This window comes from Hemiscyllium ocellatum, chromosome 28 (genome assembly GCF_020745735.1).
Source record: "Hemiscyllium ocellatum isolate sHemOce1 chromosome 28, sHemOce1.pat.X.cur, whole genome shotgun sequence".
Lineage (NCBI taxonomy): Eukaryota > Metazoa > Chordata > Chondrichthyes > Orectolobiformes > Hemiscylliidae > Hemiscyllium > Hemiscyllium ocellatum.
The window spans coordinates 24,128,106-24,148,806 of NC_083428.1; the positions used below are offsets into that span (position 1 = coordinate 24,128,106).

Genomic DNA, 20,701 nt, shown 5'->3' on the forward strand with positions numbered 1-20,701 from the left:
TTGGCTTCAGAAGTGGGGTCAAAAATACACAAGATTTCATTGTATGCAGATGATGTCCTCATTTGTTTTGTCAAATCCAGTTGTTTTGGTACCTTGCCTGATACATTGCTTCAGCTTTTTTAGCAACTTTTCAGGGTACAAGGTTAATCGTGCAAAATCAGAGGCTATGCCTATGGGTGGTCTTACAAAGTTACTAGGTCTTGAGGACAAATCTCGATTCCCGTCTAATTGGTCACAGGGAAGTTTTATGTATTTGGGCATATTCATCACTCCAATTCTTGATCAGTTGTTTAAAGCTAATTTTGTTCAATTACTCGACAAAATCAAACAAAACCTTCAAAGATGGGAAGGGCTTCCAGTTTCATGGTTAGGTTGGATAGCGCTTATTAAGATGAATATTCTGCCCGTTTGTTGTACCCTCTACAGATGCTCCCCCTGATTTTCAATAAGCAAACATTCAGGAGACTGAATGGCTGGTTCAGCTCTTTTATTTGGCATCATAAGTGGTCCCTTATTATCGTAGCTAAACTGCAATTGCCTCACGGGTGGTGGGGGGTGGATCTCATGGACAATAAAAACTGTCAACTAAGCTCCCTTTTATCTTACGTGAGTGATTTGGCTGTGGGTACCCTCTTTCAATATGGTTAGATATCGAAACTCTCAGGCAAGGTGTCCCTTGCTGCTGCTTGCTGCTTTTGGACAAAATGAAGACAGTTAAGGGATATTGCCATAACCCAATAGTTATCAATACTGTTAAAGCATTGAGGGCAATTCTGCAGAAGGAAGGCAATATTGGGAAACATTTTTTTTACACCTATAGTGGGTATGCCAGGTTTTCAACCAGGGATGATGGATTCAATATTCAAACATTGGGCAGCTCGGGGTGTGTCTTGCCTGGGTGATTTTATTTGAGGGAGACACAATGATATCTTTTGATCTTCGTGCAGAAATCAGTTTTCTAGGAGGGCCTCTTTCATTTTTTTTCAATTTAGGGCTTTTATTCAAAAAAAGACTATATTTTTGATTGATCCCTACAAATCAGATAAAGAGAGGAGGATGCTCAGTGTTAAGAAAACACTTTCTGTCAGCACTTTATCTCATCAGATGAGTTCGATTGACTTTGTATGGTGTGGGAGAGACGTAGGCTTTGAGGTCTTCTCAGAGGCATGGGAAGATATTTGGGAAAACGCAAGAAAGGTATCAATTTGCAATAGGACCTATGCTTTACCGTTGAAGATTCTCCACAGGGTCCACTTGGCTCCAGATCGTTTGTCAAAACTTAAACCAGGGTATCTTCAACATGCCCTAAGTGTAAAGTTAGTACGGACACTCCTACCCATTGTCTCTGGTCCTGTGGTAGGCTTCAAACATACTGGAGCGCTGTGACAGATACAATAGAGGGGATTTTGGGTGTAAGGGTGGAATAGGACCCAATCTCTCTTCTTCTTGGCCTACCCAGCCTATTCCCTGTAGATGCGCATTAGAAAAAACTTTTCAACAGATTTGTCTGCCACACCAATAAGGGCTTTTACATAGCCGCAAAGATTGTGATTTATGAGTCCAATATCCAGAGAGGGGGAAGCTGCGAAAGTGTGAGAAAATTAATGCTCTCTATATTCAAGTTATGTTTTATTTTGCTGTACTATTTATTTATTTAGTTAAGTAGTTGATTTGGGTTTTTTAAAACATTTATATATATATTTACACATTTGTAGATGACAGCGGGTTTGGGTTTTTAAACCTTTTTTGGTGTCCTTTCTTTGGATTGCTTTATATTTGTTGTACATTTAAAAAATCCAATTTTCAATTAAAATATATTTAAAAGAAAAGCTGATAATTGAGACAATAAGTAGGTGCTGAAAATGTGTTGCTGGAAAAGCGCAGGTCAGGCAGCATCCAAGGAACAGGAAGTTCGACATTTCGGGCATAAGCCCTTCTTCAGGAATGAGGAAAGTATGTCCAGCAGGCTAAGATAAAAGGTAGGGAAGAGGGACTTGGGGGAGGGGCGATGGAGATGTGATAGGTGGAAAGAGGTCAAGGTGAGGGTGATAGGCCGGAGTGGGGTGGGGGTGGAGAGGTCAGGAAGAAGATTGCAGGTTAGGAAGGCGGTGCTGAGTTCGAGGGATTTGACTGAGACAAGGTGGGGGGAGGGGAAATGAGGAGAAATCTGAGTTCATCCCTTCTGATTGGAGGGTTCCTAGATGGAAGATGAGGCGCTCTTCCTCCAACCGTCGTGTTGTTATGGTCTGGCGAAGGAGGAGTCCAAGGACCTGCATGTCCTTAGTAAAGTGGGAGGGGGAGTTAAAGTGTTGAGCCACAGGGTGGTTGGGTTGGTTGCTGCGGGTGTCCCAGAGGTGTTCTCTGAAACATTCTGCAAGTAGACGCAATTCTTCCGCCGCCTTCGCCTCCGTGCCTACTTCTTCAACCAAGAATCTTGCCCACCCTCTGACGACCCCTTCTCCCGCCTCCAACACACCCCATCCACCTGGATGCCCCGTGCTGGCCTCTTACCCGCCCTCGATCTCTTTACAGCCAATTGCCGCCGCAACATTAACCACCTCAACCTGTCCACCCCTCTCACCCACTCCAACCTCTCACCCTTGGAACGTGCAGCCCTCCACTCCCTCCGCTCCAACCACAACCTCACCATCAAACCCGCAGACAAGGGAGGCGCGGTAGTAGTTTGGCGCACCGATCTTTACACCGCTGAGGCTAAATGCCAGCTCACTGACATCTCCTCCTACTGCCCCCTTGACCATGACCCCATCTCCTACCACCAAACCATCATCTCCCAGACCATCCATAACCTCATCACCTCAGGGGATCTCCCATCCACCGCCTCCAACCTCATAGTCCCACAACCCCGCACCGCCTGTTTCTACCTCCTGCCCAAAATCCACAAACCTGACTGTCCCAGCCGACCCATTGTCTCAGCCTGGTCCTGCCCCACCGAACTCATCTCCGCATACCTCGACACGGTCCTGTCCCCCTTAGTCCAAGAACTCCCCACCTACGTTCGGGACACCACCCACGCCCTCCACCTCCTCCATGATTTTTGCTTCCCCGGTCCCCAACGCCTTATCTTCACCATGGACATCCAGTCCCTGTACACCTCCATCCCCCATCACGAAGGACTCAAAGCCCTCCGCTTCTTCCTTTCCTGCTGTACCAACCAGTACCCTTCCACTGACACCCTCCTTCGACTGACTGAACTGGTCCTCACCCTGAACAACTTCTCTTTCCAATCCTCCAAACCAAAGGAGTTGCCATGGGCACCCGCATGGGCCCCAACTATGTCTGCCTCTTCGTAGGATATGTAGAACAGTCCATCTTCCGAAACTACACTGGCACCACCACCCACCTTTTCCTCCACTACATCGATGACTGTATTGGCACTGCCTCGTTGAACAGTTCATCCACTTTACCAACACCTTCCACCCTGACCTCAAATTCACCTGGACCATCTCAGACTCCTCCCTCCCCTTCCTAGACCTTTCCATTTCTATCTCGGGCGACCGAATCAACACGGACATCTACTATAAACCGACTGACTCCCACAGCAACCTAGACTACACCTCCTCCCACCCTGCTCCCTGTAAAAACGCCATCCCATATTCCCAATTTCTTCGTCTTCGCTGCATCTGCTCCCAGGAGGACCAGTTCCAATACCGTACAACCCAGATGGCCTCCTTCTTCAAGGACCGCAGATTCCCCCCAGACGTGATCGACGATGCCCTCCACCGCATCTCCTCCACTTCCCGCTCCTCCGCCCTTGAGCCCCGCCCCTCCAACCGCCACCAGGACAGAACCACACTGGTTCTCACCTACCACCCCATCAACCTTCATATACAACGTATCATCCGCCGTCATTTCCGCCACCTCCAAACGGACCCCACCACCAGGGATATATTCCCCTCCCCTCCCTTATCAGCATTCCAAAAGGACCACTCCCTCCGTGACTCCCTCGTCAGGTCCACACCCCCCACCAACCCAACCTCCACTCCTGGCACCTTCCCCTGCAACCGCAAGAAATGCAAAACTTGCGCCCACACCTCCTCCCTTACTTCTCTCCTAGGCCCCAAGGGATCCTTCCATATCCACCACAAATTCACCTGCACCTCCACACACATCATCTATTGCATCCGCTGCACCCGATGTGGCCTCCTCTATATTGGGGAGACAGGCCACCTACTTGCGGAACGTTTCAGAGAACACCTCTGGGACACCCGCACCAACCAACCCAACCACCCCGTGGCTCAACACTTTAACTCCCTCTCCCACTTTACCAAGGACATGCAGGTCCTTGGACTCCTCCATGGCCAGACCATAACAACACGATGGTTGGAGGAAGAGCGCCTCATCTTCCGCCTAGGAACCCTCGAACCAGAAGGGATGAACTCAGATTTCTCCAGTTTCCTCATTTCCCCTCCCCCCACCTTGTCTCAGTCAAATCCCTCGAACTCAGCACCGCCTTCCTAACCTGCAATCTTCTTCCTGACCTCTCCGCCCCCACCCCACTCCGGCCTATCACCCTCACCTTGACCTCCTTCCACCTATCACATCTCCATCGCCCCTCCCCCAAGTCCCTCCTTCCTACCTTTTATCTTAGCCTGCTGGACATACTTTCCTCATTCCTGAAGAAGGGCTTATGCCCAAAACGTCGAATCTCCTGTTCCTTGGATGCTGCCTGACCTGCTGCGCTTTTCTAGCAACACATTTTCAGCTCTGATCTCCAGCATCTGCAGACCTCACTTTCTCCACAATGAGTAGGTGAAATGGATTGGGTTTGCTGAAAGCTGCCAATGTCGTGAAAAGGTCTGGATGTGGGGATGGATAAAGGGCATGGAAGGAGATTAGATTAGATTACTTACAGTGTGGAAACAGGCCCTTCGGCCCAACAAGTCCACACCGACCCGCCGAAGCGCAACCCACCCATACCCCAACATATACCCCTTACCTATCACTACGGGCAATTTAGCATGGCCAATTCACCTGACCTGCACAAAATTCAGTCTCTAAAATGATGGAACTTGATATTGAGTCCTGAAGGCTGCAGAGTCCCCAAGCAGAACTGCACTGAAGCACTTCACAGGCCTGAGACAAAAATGTTGGCCAGGATGGTGAGTTGAAGGAGCTGGCAACTGGAACGGGGTTGGGGGTCATTTTTATGGACAACATGATTGTTCCACAAAGTAATTACCAAGTCTGCATCTTGTCTCCCTAATGTAGAGGATACCACATTGTGAGCAGTGAATAGTGAACTAGATTTAGTGAAGTGCAAGTAAATTGCTCCTCTGAGGCTTTGAATAATGAGAGTGGAAGTAAATGAGCAAGTGTTGTGTCATCTGTGGTTGTATGGGAAGGTGATGTTGAGGTGTGAGAAGATGTTGGGAGTAGAAGTGGAAAAAGGTATTGCTAAGGGAAAGGTTTCTCCAAAAATGCTGACAAACTGTATTCAAGGAAAGGATATACTATTAAAAATAATCATGTGTCTGGCAGTGGAATCCTGCTGGAGGTGGCGGAAGTGGCATATTTCTCTGTTCTAAGCTGCCTGCAACACCATCATTTGCTAGCTAAATTAACATCTGTGGCTGTATTCACAGCACATTGTCCCACTGTTCTCCTAACTTTTCTAAAGTATTAATGTAGGTCAATTTTGCAATCCTCCCCTCCCATGACTTCTGCCTTTGCATTTCTCAAGTCCTGCTTGTACAAAAACAATGCACCGTTACCTATGAAATCTTTCTTTCCTCATTTGTTGGCCATCTCAGAGATTTCTACCAATCTACCTTTGCTTCCTGCTACACTTTCCATCCCTTGTGGTTTGGCCCATCATCTGCTTCCAGATATACTGAATAGTATATGCTGAATGCTTCCAGTTTTGCCTCCCAATCATCTTGATACACTTTACTGCCATTTTGGTGCTGCCAAACTGCCAGTCTGATGGGTCAAAAGATCAATCCTCAAAGAAGCCTACACCATGGCTGTCCTTGAACTACTCTGTACAATTAATCATATCAGTTGTGGCACTGAACTATATACTCTTTGTTCTGACCCAACAATGTACACACTAAGACTGAATGCAATAAAAAAAAGAACATTTATTGATTAGAATAAATGGAAAAATGTTATCTTTCCTAACACAAATATACTAATGGAACTGTCATCTCAAGACGTTTATTGGATTCCTAAGACTTCTGCAATGATTATTTTTAAATAGTATATCCTTTGCTTGAATACGGTTTTAATTAAATATTGTAGGTTGAGGTTTGGTTTGCAGAAGATAGATATTGAACAAGTATACACATAGTTTACATATCAGTATATTGATTATGAATAGGTACTGACAATCTAGATACAAAATATATAATTGTTTGTTGATCTCAGAGGCCTTGGAGCCAATCCCATTCAAATTGATGTGTTGATAGCTTGGATCAAAACACAAGTAGGGCAGTGGACATCAAACCTTGCCTATCGCTGAGGTTTTGGCTTCCTAGGAGAGCATACCTATACTGTGTTCCCACTGAAAGCATAATTCAGATGCTTTAACCAACGTTAACCTACATTCCAAGAAAGAATGCTTCAAATTTAAAGTTAATCTTCAACTTGCTTTTATATTCCATTTGCTACATGTAAATCATGTTCTGAAATTCCATATATTATTACAAATACATTTTGTAGGGAGGTTATACTTCAGTTATACAGGGCACTGGGAAGACCACATCTGGTGAGCTGGACACAATATTGGTTATCTTGTTTAAGGAAGGATGTGAAAGCATTGGAGGCAGTTCAGAGAAGATTTACTAGCCTAATACATAGCATGGAGGTGCTGTCTTAGGAGGAAAGGTTGGACAAACTAGACTTTTACTTGTTGGAATTTGGAAGAGTAAAAGTTGATTTGGTTGAAACAGAAGATCCTGTGAACTCTTAAGAGTAGAAACAGAGAAGATATTTTCTTTATTAGGAGAATCTAGAACTAAAACACACAGTTCAAAAATCAGGGATTTAAATTAAGACAGATGAGGCAATTTTTTTTTGCTCTCAGTGAATGGTGAATTTTTTTGGAACAATTTTCCTGAAAACATTGTGGAAACCAAGTCATTGAATATTTTTAAAACAGAATTTGCTAGATTTTTGCTACGCAAGGGGATGAAAGGTAATCAGGATTATGTGGGAATGCAATTTTGAGAATACCATCTGATTAGCCATGATCTTATTGAATGGCAGCGTAGGCTCCATGGGACTACTCCTGCTCCGACTTCATATGCTTCTATGTAGTATTAGCTGGTAAACAAAAAATGATGGGGGACAAAGAACCAGAGAAGGTAAAGGAGTGAAAGGAAAATGACAGAAAATTGACAAAATACTGCAGGTGTAAAATGCATTCTATTTAGTGAACCTTTCATCTATAACCCTCAATTAGAAATTAGTCCCAAAATGTGTTATTTGCAGATCAGTTGTGAATGTTGTGGTGTAGAAAAGCAGAAAATAAAGAGCCACTTTCAATATGTTTCACAACAGTAAGAATGATTACCGATATAAAGTAAGCTACCCATCCTACTGAATGTTCTTACTATGGGAACATTAACAAATCATTTCTTGGAAAGACAAACCAGAGAACATAACAACTGACTATGATCATCAAGGAATGCCTTGTCTTGGCTCAAAGAGAAGGAACGTCTAAAGGAGAATGTTTTTTGTTAAAGCTGAACTAATTCATTTTATCAAAATGAATATTTTAATGATAGATCACTAAATATGTTGCCAGAGGAGTAGGCAAGTTTGTAAAACCAAAAGATAACAAAACATAAACTAGCACATAATATCAAATTAGACAGCAGGTGCTTATATATAAAGGGAGAGGTCAAAGTGAACATAATCTCTGAGAAGGAGCATGTGGAAATAATAACAAGGAACCAGGAAATGGCAGAGGAGTCGAATAAATTCTTTGCATTCGTCTCCACAGTAAAAAAAACACTAATGCATTCCAAAAATACTAAGTAATCAAAGGTCAAAAGAGAGGAGGAAATAAAAACAATAACTATTAATAGAGACAAAGTACCTGGGAAACTAATGAGGTGAAAGGCAGTTATTTTCTCTAGAACTAATGGGATGTGTTGTGGGGAATATCATCAGCCTCAGAGTCAGAGTTGGGGTTCAATGAGAGTTTATTGCACAAGGAATACCAGAGCTCCAGGGAGAAAAAAAACAGCAACAGAAGTGGTCAGCTGCGATTCTTCTCTCGACCCAGAGCATGTCAAAACACTTTTATACATTTTGTAATATAATTGGTCAGTGATGAGGTTATTTGTAACATGGTTTGATTATGGTAAACATTGCAGAATCATTAATAGTTTCAGTACAGTCAGTTCCAGTGCAACCTTTGTTAATTTCAGAGGGGTCATTGTCAGTTTTAATGTCTGCGTGGAAGTCCATTGCTGTAGTAATGGATGCTAATCGCGCTTTCGGAGAAGGATGATTCCTGCAGCCCTGGCTATTATCACTCTGTATCGAGTCTGTATCAAACTGTTAGCATTTTCCAGACACTTTGGCGGGCAGTATACATTACTCATGTGTATTCGCTCCCCCACCCACTTTAAACTAATCAACTAGGTTGGGAGTGCATTGTGCTGGCAATCTGGTGGCCCCAAGCAGTGCCTGTGTTTGCTCTGCTGTCTCTCTCCATATTGTGGTCTGGCAGCCATCTTGTGTTTGTGTGCCTAGCGTCACCCTGCCCCGTGCCATCTCCCACTTAAGCATCCAAAGATATTAAAAAGGACGTAACTACAGTGATAGTGGACACAATGGTATTATGCATGGCACAAAGCTTGATACAGCAATGTAACCAAGATGATGAAAAAAGGGATTCAAGAATGAATTGTTGGCTCTGTATGGTTATTCTGTTGTCCTTTCGTGTATCTTTGATGTTGTGTAGTTCAACTTCTACATTCCGTACACCAGTTTTACATTGCAAGGCTCATACAAGTATTTAGAGTGAACCACAAGATTCCAATATAAAACAGAAATTGCTGGAAAAGCTCAGCATGTCTGCAAGCATCTGTGAAGAGAAATCAGAGTTAATGTTTCGGGTCCGGTGACTCTTCACCAGACCTGAAATATTAACTCTGATTTCTCTTCGCAGATGCTTCCAGACCTGCTATGGTTTTCCAGCAATTTCCGTTTTTGTTTCTGATTTATAGTATCGGCAGTTCTTTTAGTTTTCACTATTTTCCAGTATTAGTACGAATGTAAAATGTGATACATACAATCACTGATACTGAATTGAGAAGCCTCAGCTCAATAAAAATAAACACCATTCCTCAAGTCATGGAGTGGGACATATATAAGCATTCAATCCAAATTATGAAATGCAAGATCTTATTAAAGATCTGTTTTTAACTTTATTATAACAGCTGTTTGTGTATCAGTGTTTGGAAGAACAAGATGAATTTATAAATTTATCCTATCAATTTATCCTTCAAATTTTCGCTAATTTGATCTGTTCAGTCAGTTCTCCTATGATTAATGTGTTATTACTGTCTCATTTCTGCATCTGGACCACAACTCAGCGTAGGAGCATCTTCAAGTCAATTCTTCTTGGGAGTGATTTTGCTCAAAAAAAACACCCTGTCCCCAAAAGACTTTTTGTTTTAAAAAGCCACAAAATAGCTTTCTTTAACTACTCCCATTGTATTAATCTGGCTTAATATATCTCAACAATTTTTCTGTCAATTATTTGTTGTGCCCATCCTTTAACCACAACATTTTAAATTTAGTTTCAGTTCTGAAGGGTGGGCGTGAAAATACTGGTGTACTGCACTGAAGCAGAAGACTTCAGATTTGATTCTAGTTCTGTTGCAGAATTCACACAGTTGGCCATCCAGCCCAACTGATCTACATTAGTAGTAATCTGCCACATGCATCTCCTTCCATCCCCATCGCTCTGATCTGTTTACTGGATTCCCCTTAATATACCATTAGTAATAAAAGTTAAGATTTTCCATGTTAAAAATAAATAACAAAAGAAGTTGCAACCTGTTCATAATTCTACTTGTTCCAGTGCTCCCATTCCAACCGCTTTGATTTTAGTCCTTGAAAACAAGGAGCACCCTCCCCTCAAGTGTTGAACCGATCTCAGACAGAGTGCTGGTTGGACTGCAACAATTGGTTGGAAGGTTACCAGATTAGGAACTGCAAAATTAAGAGTTCCTGAACGTTAGGTTATCAGGCCCTGCAGCTGCATACCTGCCTGTATCTGAGAAAACAACATTTTCAAAAGAAAAATGGGACTGATAAAAGAGTGGAAGTCACAGAAGCATGAGTGGAAAAGGTAGCTTTTAAAAAAAAAAGTCTGAGGACTTCCATCTTTTTTATTTACAGAGACAAAAGAAAGTCACTCTTGTAACTGTTGCAACTTACAGAACTAAATTAACATTTAAACCTAAAACACCACGTTTCTAAGGCAGATAGCATGCTCTTTTAAACACATTTAACTGACCTCCCTTGCTGAATTTACTGCATGTACCCAAATGTCAAGACAGGCAGTTCTCTCGTTTCTCAACGATGCTTTGAAATTGGTGGACAGAACTTAACCCACATTTAAAAGCAGAGAAAGCAGCAAGATCACTTGCTCAGTATGTGATCTTTCTTTTCTATAGTTAGTATTACAATATCGAACACAAACATTATTCTTATCACTAACACAGGATGTCAGTATATATTTGTCAGTGTTATGAATATCATTTCAAATGAAAAAGTGCTCACAAATGATCTTACAGCACATGTTTATATTTATGTAAAATAAATACTATCACAAGAATGAATAGCACTATATCACCCAATTTAGAGTTAGTAGTTTTCAACTTCAAGGTTTACTCTGCTTTTATTGACACACGAGGCAACATACATGCTTATTTCGGTTTCTATTGTTCTTTTCTATTTACCCCAGCATCAGAGGGGACCGGACAACCTGGACAATAAGACAAATAAGACGTTAACAATATTGCTGTTTAGGTTGAGTGTGTTTGGAAAGAATAAGGAAAAGTGGTCACTTTAAAGTAAATGAGAGCAGACTTAATGTGAATATATTAATTCGAGTACTGATTTTACTGAACAATTCTTATTGGGTTTATATGAACAGCAGTACTCAATGAGATTTTGCCACCATAGCTAAGTGTCATGAAAACATGAATACGTGAAAAATAATTCTATTTACCTATTGTGAATTCATTACCAATATTTTAATCTCACCTCAAGTAATTTACTGAATTAATGTAATTAAAATGTGTATCATGTAGATATTAAATGAATCAATTTTGATTAGTACCAAGCACAAAACTGTTTACAGTTTTCGACCTGTGTGTGTAACTAACTTAAAAAAACTGCAGTATTTTCATACCAAATGCAAACAAGAAATTCTATAGTGAAATTATTTGTTTGAGAAGATAGCAGAGTGATGTGCTCTTCTTGTAGGAAGTGGGAGTTTAGGGAGAGTTTAAATGATATTGAGGATTATGTCTGCAGGAATATCTTTGGTCGCATAGGTTAAATGGATCAGTTGGAGTGACAGTTAGAGGCAATGAGGAATTTACAACAGCCAGAAGGTGTGATGGATGGCAGTTACAAGAATGGAGAAAAGATGCAGAGCCAGTCAGATAGATGAGTTAACTCCAGGAGAGGAAGGAGAGTTAGGCAGATAGTGCAAGAGGCTTCTGTGGCTATCCCCATTTCAAACAAGTACACCGTTTTGGAAAACGTACGGGGTGCTGGACTCTCAGGGAATGTAGCACGGACAGTCAAGTTTCTGGTATCGAGACTTGCTCTAAGGTAATGTACAGTGTGTCGGGTTCCAAGTGATCAATAGGGGATAGAGGACTCTCTAGTGAGAGAGGCACAGACAGACGTTTCTGCAGCCAGTGAAAAATCAGAATGGTGTGCTGCCTCCCTAGTGCCAGGATCAAGGATGTGTCAGAGAGGATGCAGAATGTTTTCAAAGGGGAGAGGGATGAACAGGAGGTCATTGATTTCAATGTATCCAACAACATGGGAATGGAAAAGGATGAAGACAGAATATAGAAAGACAAGAATTTAAATAAAAAAAAAGGTCCTTAAGGGTATTAATACCTAGCAAGTTTTGAGAAGAATTGTAGCTCAGGTTGAGGTTCTGGATGTAGGTTTGCTCGCTGAGCTAGAAGGTTCATTTTCACCTTCCAACTCAGCGAGCAAACCTACATCCGGTATTAATACCTGGATTACCTCCCGTGCTATGAACTAGAGAGAGTAGGAATAGGAGGACAGAGCAAATGAATGAATGAGTAGCTGAGGAACTGGCGTAAGGGAGGAGTTGTCAGATTTTTGGGTCATTGGAATCTCTTCTGGGATAGAAGTGACCTGTACAAGAAGGATGGATTGCACCTGAATCGGAAGGAGACGAGTATACTGGGAGGGAGATTTGCTAGAGCTGTTCAGGAGGATTTAAACCAGTAAGGTGGATAGTGAGGAAAGAGATCAATCGGAGACTGATACAATTGGGAAAAGGAGTGAGTGAGTCAGTCAGGGCAGGCAGGGACAAAGCAGAGAACAAGGTAGGACTGAAATTAAACTACATTTACTTAAATGCAAGAGGCCTAAAGGAAAGGCAGATGAACTCAGGGCATGGCTAGGAAGATGGGACTGGGATATGATAATAATTACAGAAACATGGCTCAGGGATGGACAGGACTGGCAGCAATATTCCAGGATACAAATAGGAAGGATAGAAAAGGGAAGCAAGAGAGGAAGGGGAGTGGGGAGTGACGTTTTTGATCAGGGATAGCATTACGGCTGTACTGAGGGAGGATACTCCTGGGAATACATCCAGGGAGGGAAGTTATTTGGGTGGAACGGAGAAATAAGAAAGGGATGATCACCTTATTGGGGTTGTATTATAGACCCCCTAATAGTCAGAGGGAAATTAAGAAACAAATTTGTAAAGGAGACCTCAGCTATCTGTAAGAATAATAGTGTGGTTTTGGTAGGGGATTTTAACGTTCCAAACACAGACTGGAACTGCCATAATGCTAAGGGTTTAGATGGAGAGGAATTTGTAAGTGCTTACAAGAAAACATTCTGATTCAGTATGTGATGTATCTACTAGAGAAGGTCCAAAACTTGACCTACTCTTGGGAAATCAGGCAGGGCAGGTGACTGAGGTGTCAGTGGGGAAGCACTCTGGGGCCAATGACCACAATTCTATTTGTTTTAAAATAATGATAGAAAAGGATAGACCAGATCTAGAAGTTGAAGTTCTAAATTAGAGGAAGGTTAACTTTGACAGTTTTAGGCAAGAACTTTCAAAAGCTGATTGGGGCAGATATTCTCAGGTAAAGGGACAGATGGAAAATGGGAAGCCTTCAGAAATGAGGTAATGAGAGTCTAGAGACATTATATTCCTGTTAGAGTGAAAGGAAAGGCTGGTAGGTGTAGGAAATGCTGGATGAATAAAGAAATTGAGGGTTTTGTTAAGAAAAGAAAGCAAGCATATGTCAGGTATAGACAGGAGAGATCAGGAAAATCCTTATACGAGTATAAAGGTAGTAGGGCAAAAAGGGGACGTGATAGCTTTGGCAAATAGGGTTAAAGAGAATCCAAAGGGATTTTATAAATACATTAAGGACTAAAGGGTAATTGGGAGGGGGGGGGTGGTGGGGGGGAAGAGGAGAAATAGGACCCTTCAAAAGATCAGCAAGGCGGCCTTTGTGTGGAGTCGCAAGAGATGGGGGAGAAACTAAACGAGTATTTTGCATCAGTGTTTTTCTGTGGAGAAGGACATGGAAAATACAGAATGTGGGGAAATGGATGGTAACATCTTGAAAAATGTCCATATTACAGAGGAGGAAGTGCTGGTTGTCTTGAAATGCATAAAGGTGGATAAATCCCCAGGACCTGATCAGTTGTACCCTAGAACTCTGCGCAAACCTAGGGAAGTGATTGCTGGGCCCCTTGTTGAGACATTTGTATCATCGATAGTCACAGGTGAGGTGCCAGAACACTGGAGGTTGGCTAACGTAGTGCCACTGTTTAAGAAGGGTGGTAAAGACAAGCTAGGGAACTATAGACCAGTGAGCCTGATGTCGGTGGTGGGAAGGTTGTTGGAGGGAATCCTGAGGGACAGGATGCACATGTATTTGGAAAGGCAAGGACTGATTAGGAATAATCAACATGGCTGTGTGTGTGGGAAATCATATGTCTCACACACTTGATTGAGTTTTTTGAAGAAGTAACAAAGAAGATTGATGAGAGCAGAGCGGTGGACATGCTCTATATGGACTTCAATAAAGCATTCGATAAGGTTTTCCACAGAAGACTGATTAGAGCTCATGGAATACAGGAAGAACTAGCCACTTGGATACAGAACTGGCTCAAAGGTAAAAGAGAGACGGTGTTGGTGGAGGGTTACTTTTCAGACTGGAGGCCTGTTACCAGTGGAGTGCCACAAGGATCGGTGCTAGGTCCTCTACTTTTTGTCATTTACAGAAATGATTTGGGTGTGAACATAGGAGGTACAATTAGTAAGGTTGCAGATAAAGTGGAAAGCGAAGAAGGTTACCTCAGATTACAACAGGATCTTGATCAGATGGACCAATGGGCTGAGGAGTGGCAGATGGAGTTCTGAGCAGATATATATGCTTAATAGTAAGCAAATCCGAGCAGGATATATATGCTTAATAGTAAGTTCCTAGGGAGTGTTGTTGAACAAAGTAACCTTAGAGTGCTGGCTCGTATTTCCTTGAAAGTAGAATCGCAGGTAGATAGGATACAGAAGAAGGCTTTCCTTTATTGGTCAGAGTATTGAGTATCGGAGTTGAGAGGTCATGTTGCAGCTGTACAGGTCATTGGTTAGGACACTATTAGAATACTGCATGCAACTCTGGTCTCCTTCCTACCGGAAGAATGTTGTGAAACTTGAAAGAGTTCAGAAAAGATTTACAACGATGTTGCCACAGCTGGATGAATTGAGCTATAGGGAAAGGTTGAATAGGCTAGGGCAGTTTTTTCCTGGAGCATTGGAGGCTGAACAATGATCTTATAGAGGTTTATAAAATCATGAGGATGGATTGGATAAGTAGACAAGGTTTTTTCCCTGGGGTTGGGGAGTCTAGAAGTAGAGAGAATAGGTTTAGAGTGAGAGGAAAGGGACCTAAGGGGCAACTTTTTCACACGGAAGGTGGTGTGTCTATGGAATGAGCTGCCAGAGAAGTGGTAGAGGCTGGTATAACTGCAGCATTTAAAAGGCATCTGGATTAGTATGTGAATAAGGAGGGTTTAGAGGGATATGGGCCCAAATGCTGGCAAATGGGACTAGATTAGGTTAGAATATTGGGTCAGCATGGACAAGTTAGACCAAAGGGTTTGTTTCCGCACTGTACATCTCTGTGACTCTGACTCTAATATATTACTCATATTGGTGTAAGATCCTATTAATGGTTGCTGACATTTTTTATCTAGCAATTTTTGTACTGGAAAATAATGCTTTTATTTTGAAAAATAGTGTTTGAAAACATTAAAGATAAATGGACAGTAAGATCATTACTGCATCAAGTAAAAATGTAACACTGAAGCTTTCAGTTGTACAAAATACCAGCAACTATTTAGTAATCTAACAGAAAATAATTATATATATATAGAACCACCTGACTCGTGATAGTTTAAAGTTTCTGTCTTTGCACATAATTCAATTCATATCCTAGTTTAGCATACATTACAGGTATTCAAACATTATGAACATGCATACAAAACAAAGCAATATCTTTCAAATCAGAAATATCCCATCAGATCTTAGGATTATTAAAACCAGTACACTACATACGTGCAATAGTCATAAGCATACTTAAAATGTTAATATTTTGCATAATTTACCAACAGTCTATGGTGGAAACTAGCTATTTTAAAAATCCAACAAGTTGCAGTCTCTGGTGGAATACCATGGATATGGTTATTTTGCATTTTTACAAACATTTCTTTCCATCTTCATAACTTATCACTGAAAGGCAAAATTTAAGAAAATAAAAATCACAAATTGAATGTCAGAACACTAAACAATTTCTATTTTCTAAATTATTCTGGTGCAATTGAGTCAAATATCATTCTCATCAATTTGAATTTAATTAAAATTCAAGAAACGTTTCAGATTTCTATTTTGGGGAGTTATTGAGCAGCTGCAATTTTCCACATTAGATTGCAAGTGTCAGCAATCACTTCAAGATTAGATATGCAGTCAGAATTCCTCTACTTATGCCAACTTCAGACCATTACCTCTAACTACATGTTTCAGTGATTTTCTTTCATCTACAACATCATTGTCTAGCATTTGAGTGAGATATTGCTCATTTAATGCTACAATGCCATGTGTATATTAAGGAGTGTTAAAATAATTTAGAATTTGTATGGTATTTTCTCACATGTAGTTCTGTAACTATTATATCTGTGCTTCTGTCAGTCTCAGTTTTTGTGCTGGACAGATGATTTTGTTCATTGTAGTGAGTGCATGAAAGTTCATCAGAAAGTAGAACGTGGAGCACAATGTGCAAGTAGTAAATTGCCTTCAAACATAATGGAATTGCACCTACAGTTGGATGAATAAAAGGGAGAAAGTATAGGTCAGGATGGAATTGCTTTGGTGGTAAGGAATTATGATAATAAAGATGGAAAGAGGAAGAAACAGTGAAGCAGATGATAAATTAATGGCAATGGCAGCAGAACCAGCCGACAGCTGAAAATATGCAGGATTTCAACTAAGGACCACAAGCCATTCCAAAAATGTTATTATTGCTCAACAGTGTAATAGACAGAACATTACCCAAATCAGGAAAAAAAAATGGTGCTTTTCACCTTCTCAGGTGCTTTACAGCTGATGAAGAAAATTGAGAGCTGTGTGGTTTCAAGGTGACGTTTTTAAAATTTAAATATGATGAAAATACCAGACTACAGGAAATAATGTATTACTAAAGAGGAAGAGTTTATGTCCGAAGATTTCAATATTTCATAATGCTACTCATGGTGAACCAAAGTATATCCTGTTTTCTAACTAGTTTTATCAATTTGTAATGAGCAAAGTGCTGCAGAATGTGCAAGCTATACACAAAAAATTTCATGTACATTATTAATAGACCTCTGTGGAATTGCACATCAGGAGCTAAACCAAATGAAGTCTTGTGCTCAAGTAGAGTTAAAAATGAGGAAGTAAGGGCATGCACCCATTACAAAGTCATAATGTTATTTTTCTTTTCTGTACCTATGTTCGCAGTTAAAATAGAAACTGCCTATGTAAACTTATCGAGTTGCAATGACATCCTCCTATTAATGGCAGAAAGGTAACACCTCCACTGAGAATGTAATTACAGGCTAACAAATTTAGATAAGATAGTTTGCACCAACATGGGGAGACAATTAAAAATGGAAAGAAAAAGCTGACTAAAAGTATGCAAAGACAACATTTTTAATTTATTAGTATATACACAGATAACATTTCTGAAGAATTGTATGATTGGGCTAAATGTGGCAGCAGTCTCCATAATGGGATAGTTTTAAAAAAAAGTTCCGGGATCAGGGTTAAAGTATCAAATTGTAAATCAAAAATGGCAACTGAAAAGTCACCAAGCGTCGATAAATGTTAAGTTTTACTGCAATACAAACTCTCACAGATAGTTTTTTTAAAAAATCATGTGATAAAAGAACATGACCATGCATGCACATGTGTCTAAAAAGGACACTGGATTCACTGCAGATGATACCACCTGTCAGAAGACTGAATCAATACAAAAGAAAAATACCATGGGATTGTTTAGTTTTGACCAAGTTGAATAGTACATTGATCTTTATCATACAGATTTAAAATTTTATACAGACTGGTAGACCAATTGACTCACAGCTCAAAACTTATACCCCTATATCTGGCATAAAGAGAAACAGCGTGATACTGATATAACAATGTATTCTTTTGCAGAGTTATTTTGCACAGGACGTTATACATACTGTGCTCCACAGATCAACTATCTTGGTTGAAAAATACGATGTTGTTAACCTCCACAACTTAGATCACAGCTAGCATTCGGATTTATTTACATAATTTTAATTAAACAGAAGCAAAGTATTTACAGTAAGTTAGAAGTACAGGGCTGAATTTGCCTGATAACTTAAATGGTATTAGATATATCACCCACATGAGCAAACATAATCAAGCGCATTTTTATTCTTTTCGATGTACAAATGTAAATTTCTTGCTATACAGCAATAAAGGATGGAAACCTGAGACAGTAATTCCTTTCCTATCCTAACGTGAGCTCAAACACCATGTCCTACCAGAGACTTGTGACAATAAGTTAATCTAGCAAATACTAAAGCTGAAACATAGCTATTAGTTAACCTCTATTTGACTTAAAAATTACATTCAAAAACAAGTAATTTTCCTTGTTGTGTCCAAGTTATTTGTCAAACCTTACCTATCCAGCTGGCTGATGATCTCCTGCACCCTTCCAACGAGTTTTTCATATTCTATGGGACTGCTCCCAATGATATTATGGAGTTTAGCCATGTATGTATCAAGTGTTCCTTCTGTTGGAGTTTCTCCAGTACCTAGTAACAAAAAGAAGGACCAGACTGGGTGAAAATAGTAACAAACAGATTTGGACAGATACCACAAAGATGCACCGATGTCATAGAAGAGAACATTGCTCGTTACATCTTTTTTGAAAGTTTCATGTTTAGTAGTTACGAACATCCGAAATGAAGTTATATCAAATCTGCAACATTAGTCCAGATTTTCCAATAAAATAGCCATTACAGCAGAGTCAGTCATGCAGCATGAAAACAGACCCTTTAGCCCAATACATCTACGTGGACCAGATATCCCGATCCGACCTGGCGCCATTTGGTCCAGTTCCTCTAAACCCTCGCTATTGATGTATCAATTGAGATACACTGTTGTCATTCTACCCACCTCCACCCACTTCTCTGGCAGCTTGTTCATACACACACTACCCTCTGCTTGAAAAAGTTACTTACTCCTTAGGTCCCTTTTAAATCTTTCCCCTCACCATAAAAATATTGCTTCTGTACCCTCAACATTCTTTTGGAAAAAAGTCTCAGCCTTTCTTAATAACTCAAATCTTCCATAACCAGCAACATCCTGATAAATCCTGAACCCTGTCCCCAAGTGTGATAATATCCTTCCTATAACGGGACAACCAGAACTGGACACACTATTCCAAAAGAGGCCTCACCTGTGTTCTGGACAGCTTCAACATAACATCCCAAATTCTATACTCAAAGGATTGAGCAATGAAGGCATGCCAAACACCTTTTTCAACACACTGTCTATATGCAACACAAAATTTTAAAGAATTATGTATCTCAGCAATAGGTCCCCCTGTTTTTACAACACTACCCAAGGCCCTACCATTAATTGTATAAGCCCTACCCTTGTTTCTTATAACAAAATGCAATACCCTACATTTATCCAGATTGAACTCCATCTGCCATTTTTCAGTCCATTGACTCATTTGATCGGATCCCTTTGTAATCTTAGAAAACCTTCTTCACTGTCTACTATGCCACCAACTTTGGTGTCATCCATCCACAAACTTACAAAACATGCCTTCCATATTCTCATCCAAATCATTTATACAAATGACAAAAGACAACCCAGAATAGATCCCTGGTCACAGGCCTCCAGTCCGAAAAGGAACCCTCCACTATTTCTCTCTCTCTCTCCCTGTCTCCTGCAGTTAAGCCAATGATGTATCCAATTGGCAAGCTCACCTTGAATCCCACATGACCTAACTTTACTAACCCGTCTACCATTCAGAATCTTGTCAAAGGCTTTTCTAAAGTCCAAATAAACAGCGTCTTCTGCTGTGTCATCAACCACCTTTTTGGTAACTTCCTCAAAAAAAAACTCAATCAAGTTTGAGATACATGATTTTCCTTGCAGAAAACCATGCTGACTATCCCTAATAATTTTTTGTCTCTCTAACTGTCCATAAATTCTAATCTTTTATAATCACCTCCTACAATTTACCCACAACCGAAGTCAGACTTACAGATCTATAGTTTCCTGGTTTTATCTCTCTATAACCTTTGCCACTTTCTAGTCACCAGGCACTTCACCCTTTACTGTAGATGATGCAAACATTTCTTCATTGGGTCTCAATTTCCTCCCTATTCCCACAATGTTCTGGAATACATTAGATCAGGTCCCAGAGATTTATTTACTTTATATTCTCTCAGATCTCCTGAACCTCCTCTTCTGTAATGTGAACTGATTTTAAAACATCAAAGTCTCTCTCTCTCTCTGCATTCTCTAGACTCCATTTCTTTCTCCACAGTAAAGATATTCATTTAGTATCTCTCCCATCTCCTGGGGTTCAGCACAAAGATGACCTCCTTGATCTTTAAGAGTTCTTACACTCTCTCTAGTTACTCTTGATCTGAAATGTATTTGTAGAATCTCATGGGATTATCCTTGACCTTTTCTAGCACAGCTATCTCACATCCCCTCTATGTCTTCCTGATTTCTCTATTTAGAATGCCCCTACAATCTTTATATTAATTAAAAGACTCAATTGAACCAACTTGTCTATATCTAAAATACGATTTTCTTTTATTTTTGACGAGAACCTCAATATTTTTATTCATCCATTATTCCTTCATCTTACCAGCCTCA

The 20,701-nt window shown here is 40.6% G+C and overlaps 1 protein-coding gene across 1 annotated transcript in view; it reads right to left on the reverse strand.

The window, feature by feature from the left end:
* Positions 1 to 15,814: 15,814 nt before the first annotated feature.
* The window catches only part of hmg20b (high mobility group 20B), a 37,178-nt gene continuing 32,291 nt past the window's right edge, over positions 15,815 to 20,701 (reverse strand). Inside the window, exons 9-10 of the mRNA XM_060846233.1 lie at positions 18,480 to 18,612; positions 15,815 to 16,021 (exon numbers count right to left, since the gene is read on the reverse strand). Of these exons, the coding sequence (XP_060702216.1) occupies positions 16,009 to 16,021; positions 18,480 to 18,612 (146 nt within the window). The 3' untranslated portion in view covers positions 15,815 to 16,008. The remainder of the gene's footprint in view (positions 16,022 to 18,479; positions 18,613 to 20,701) is intronic.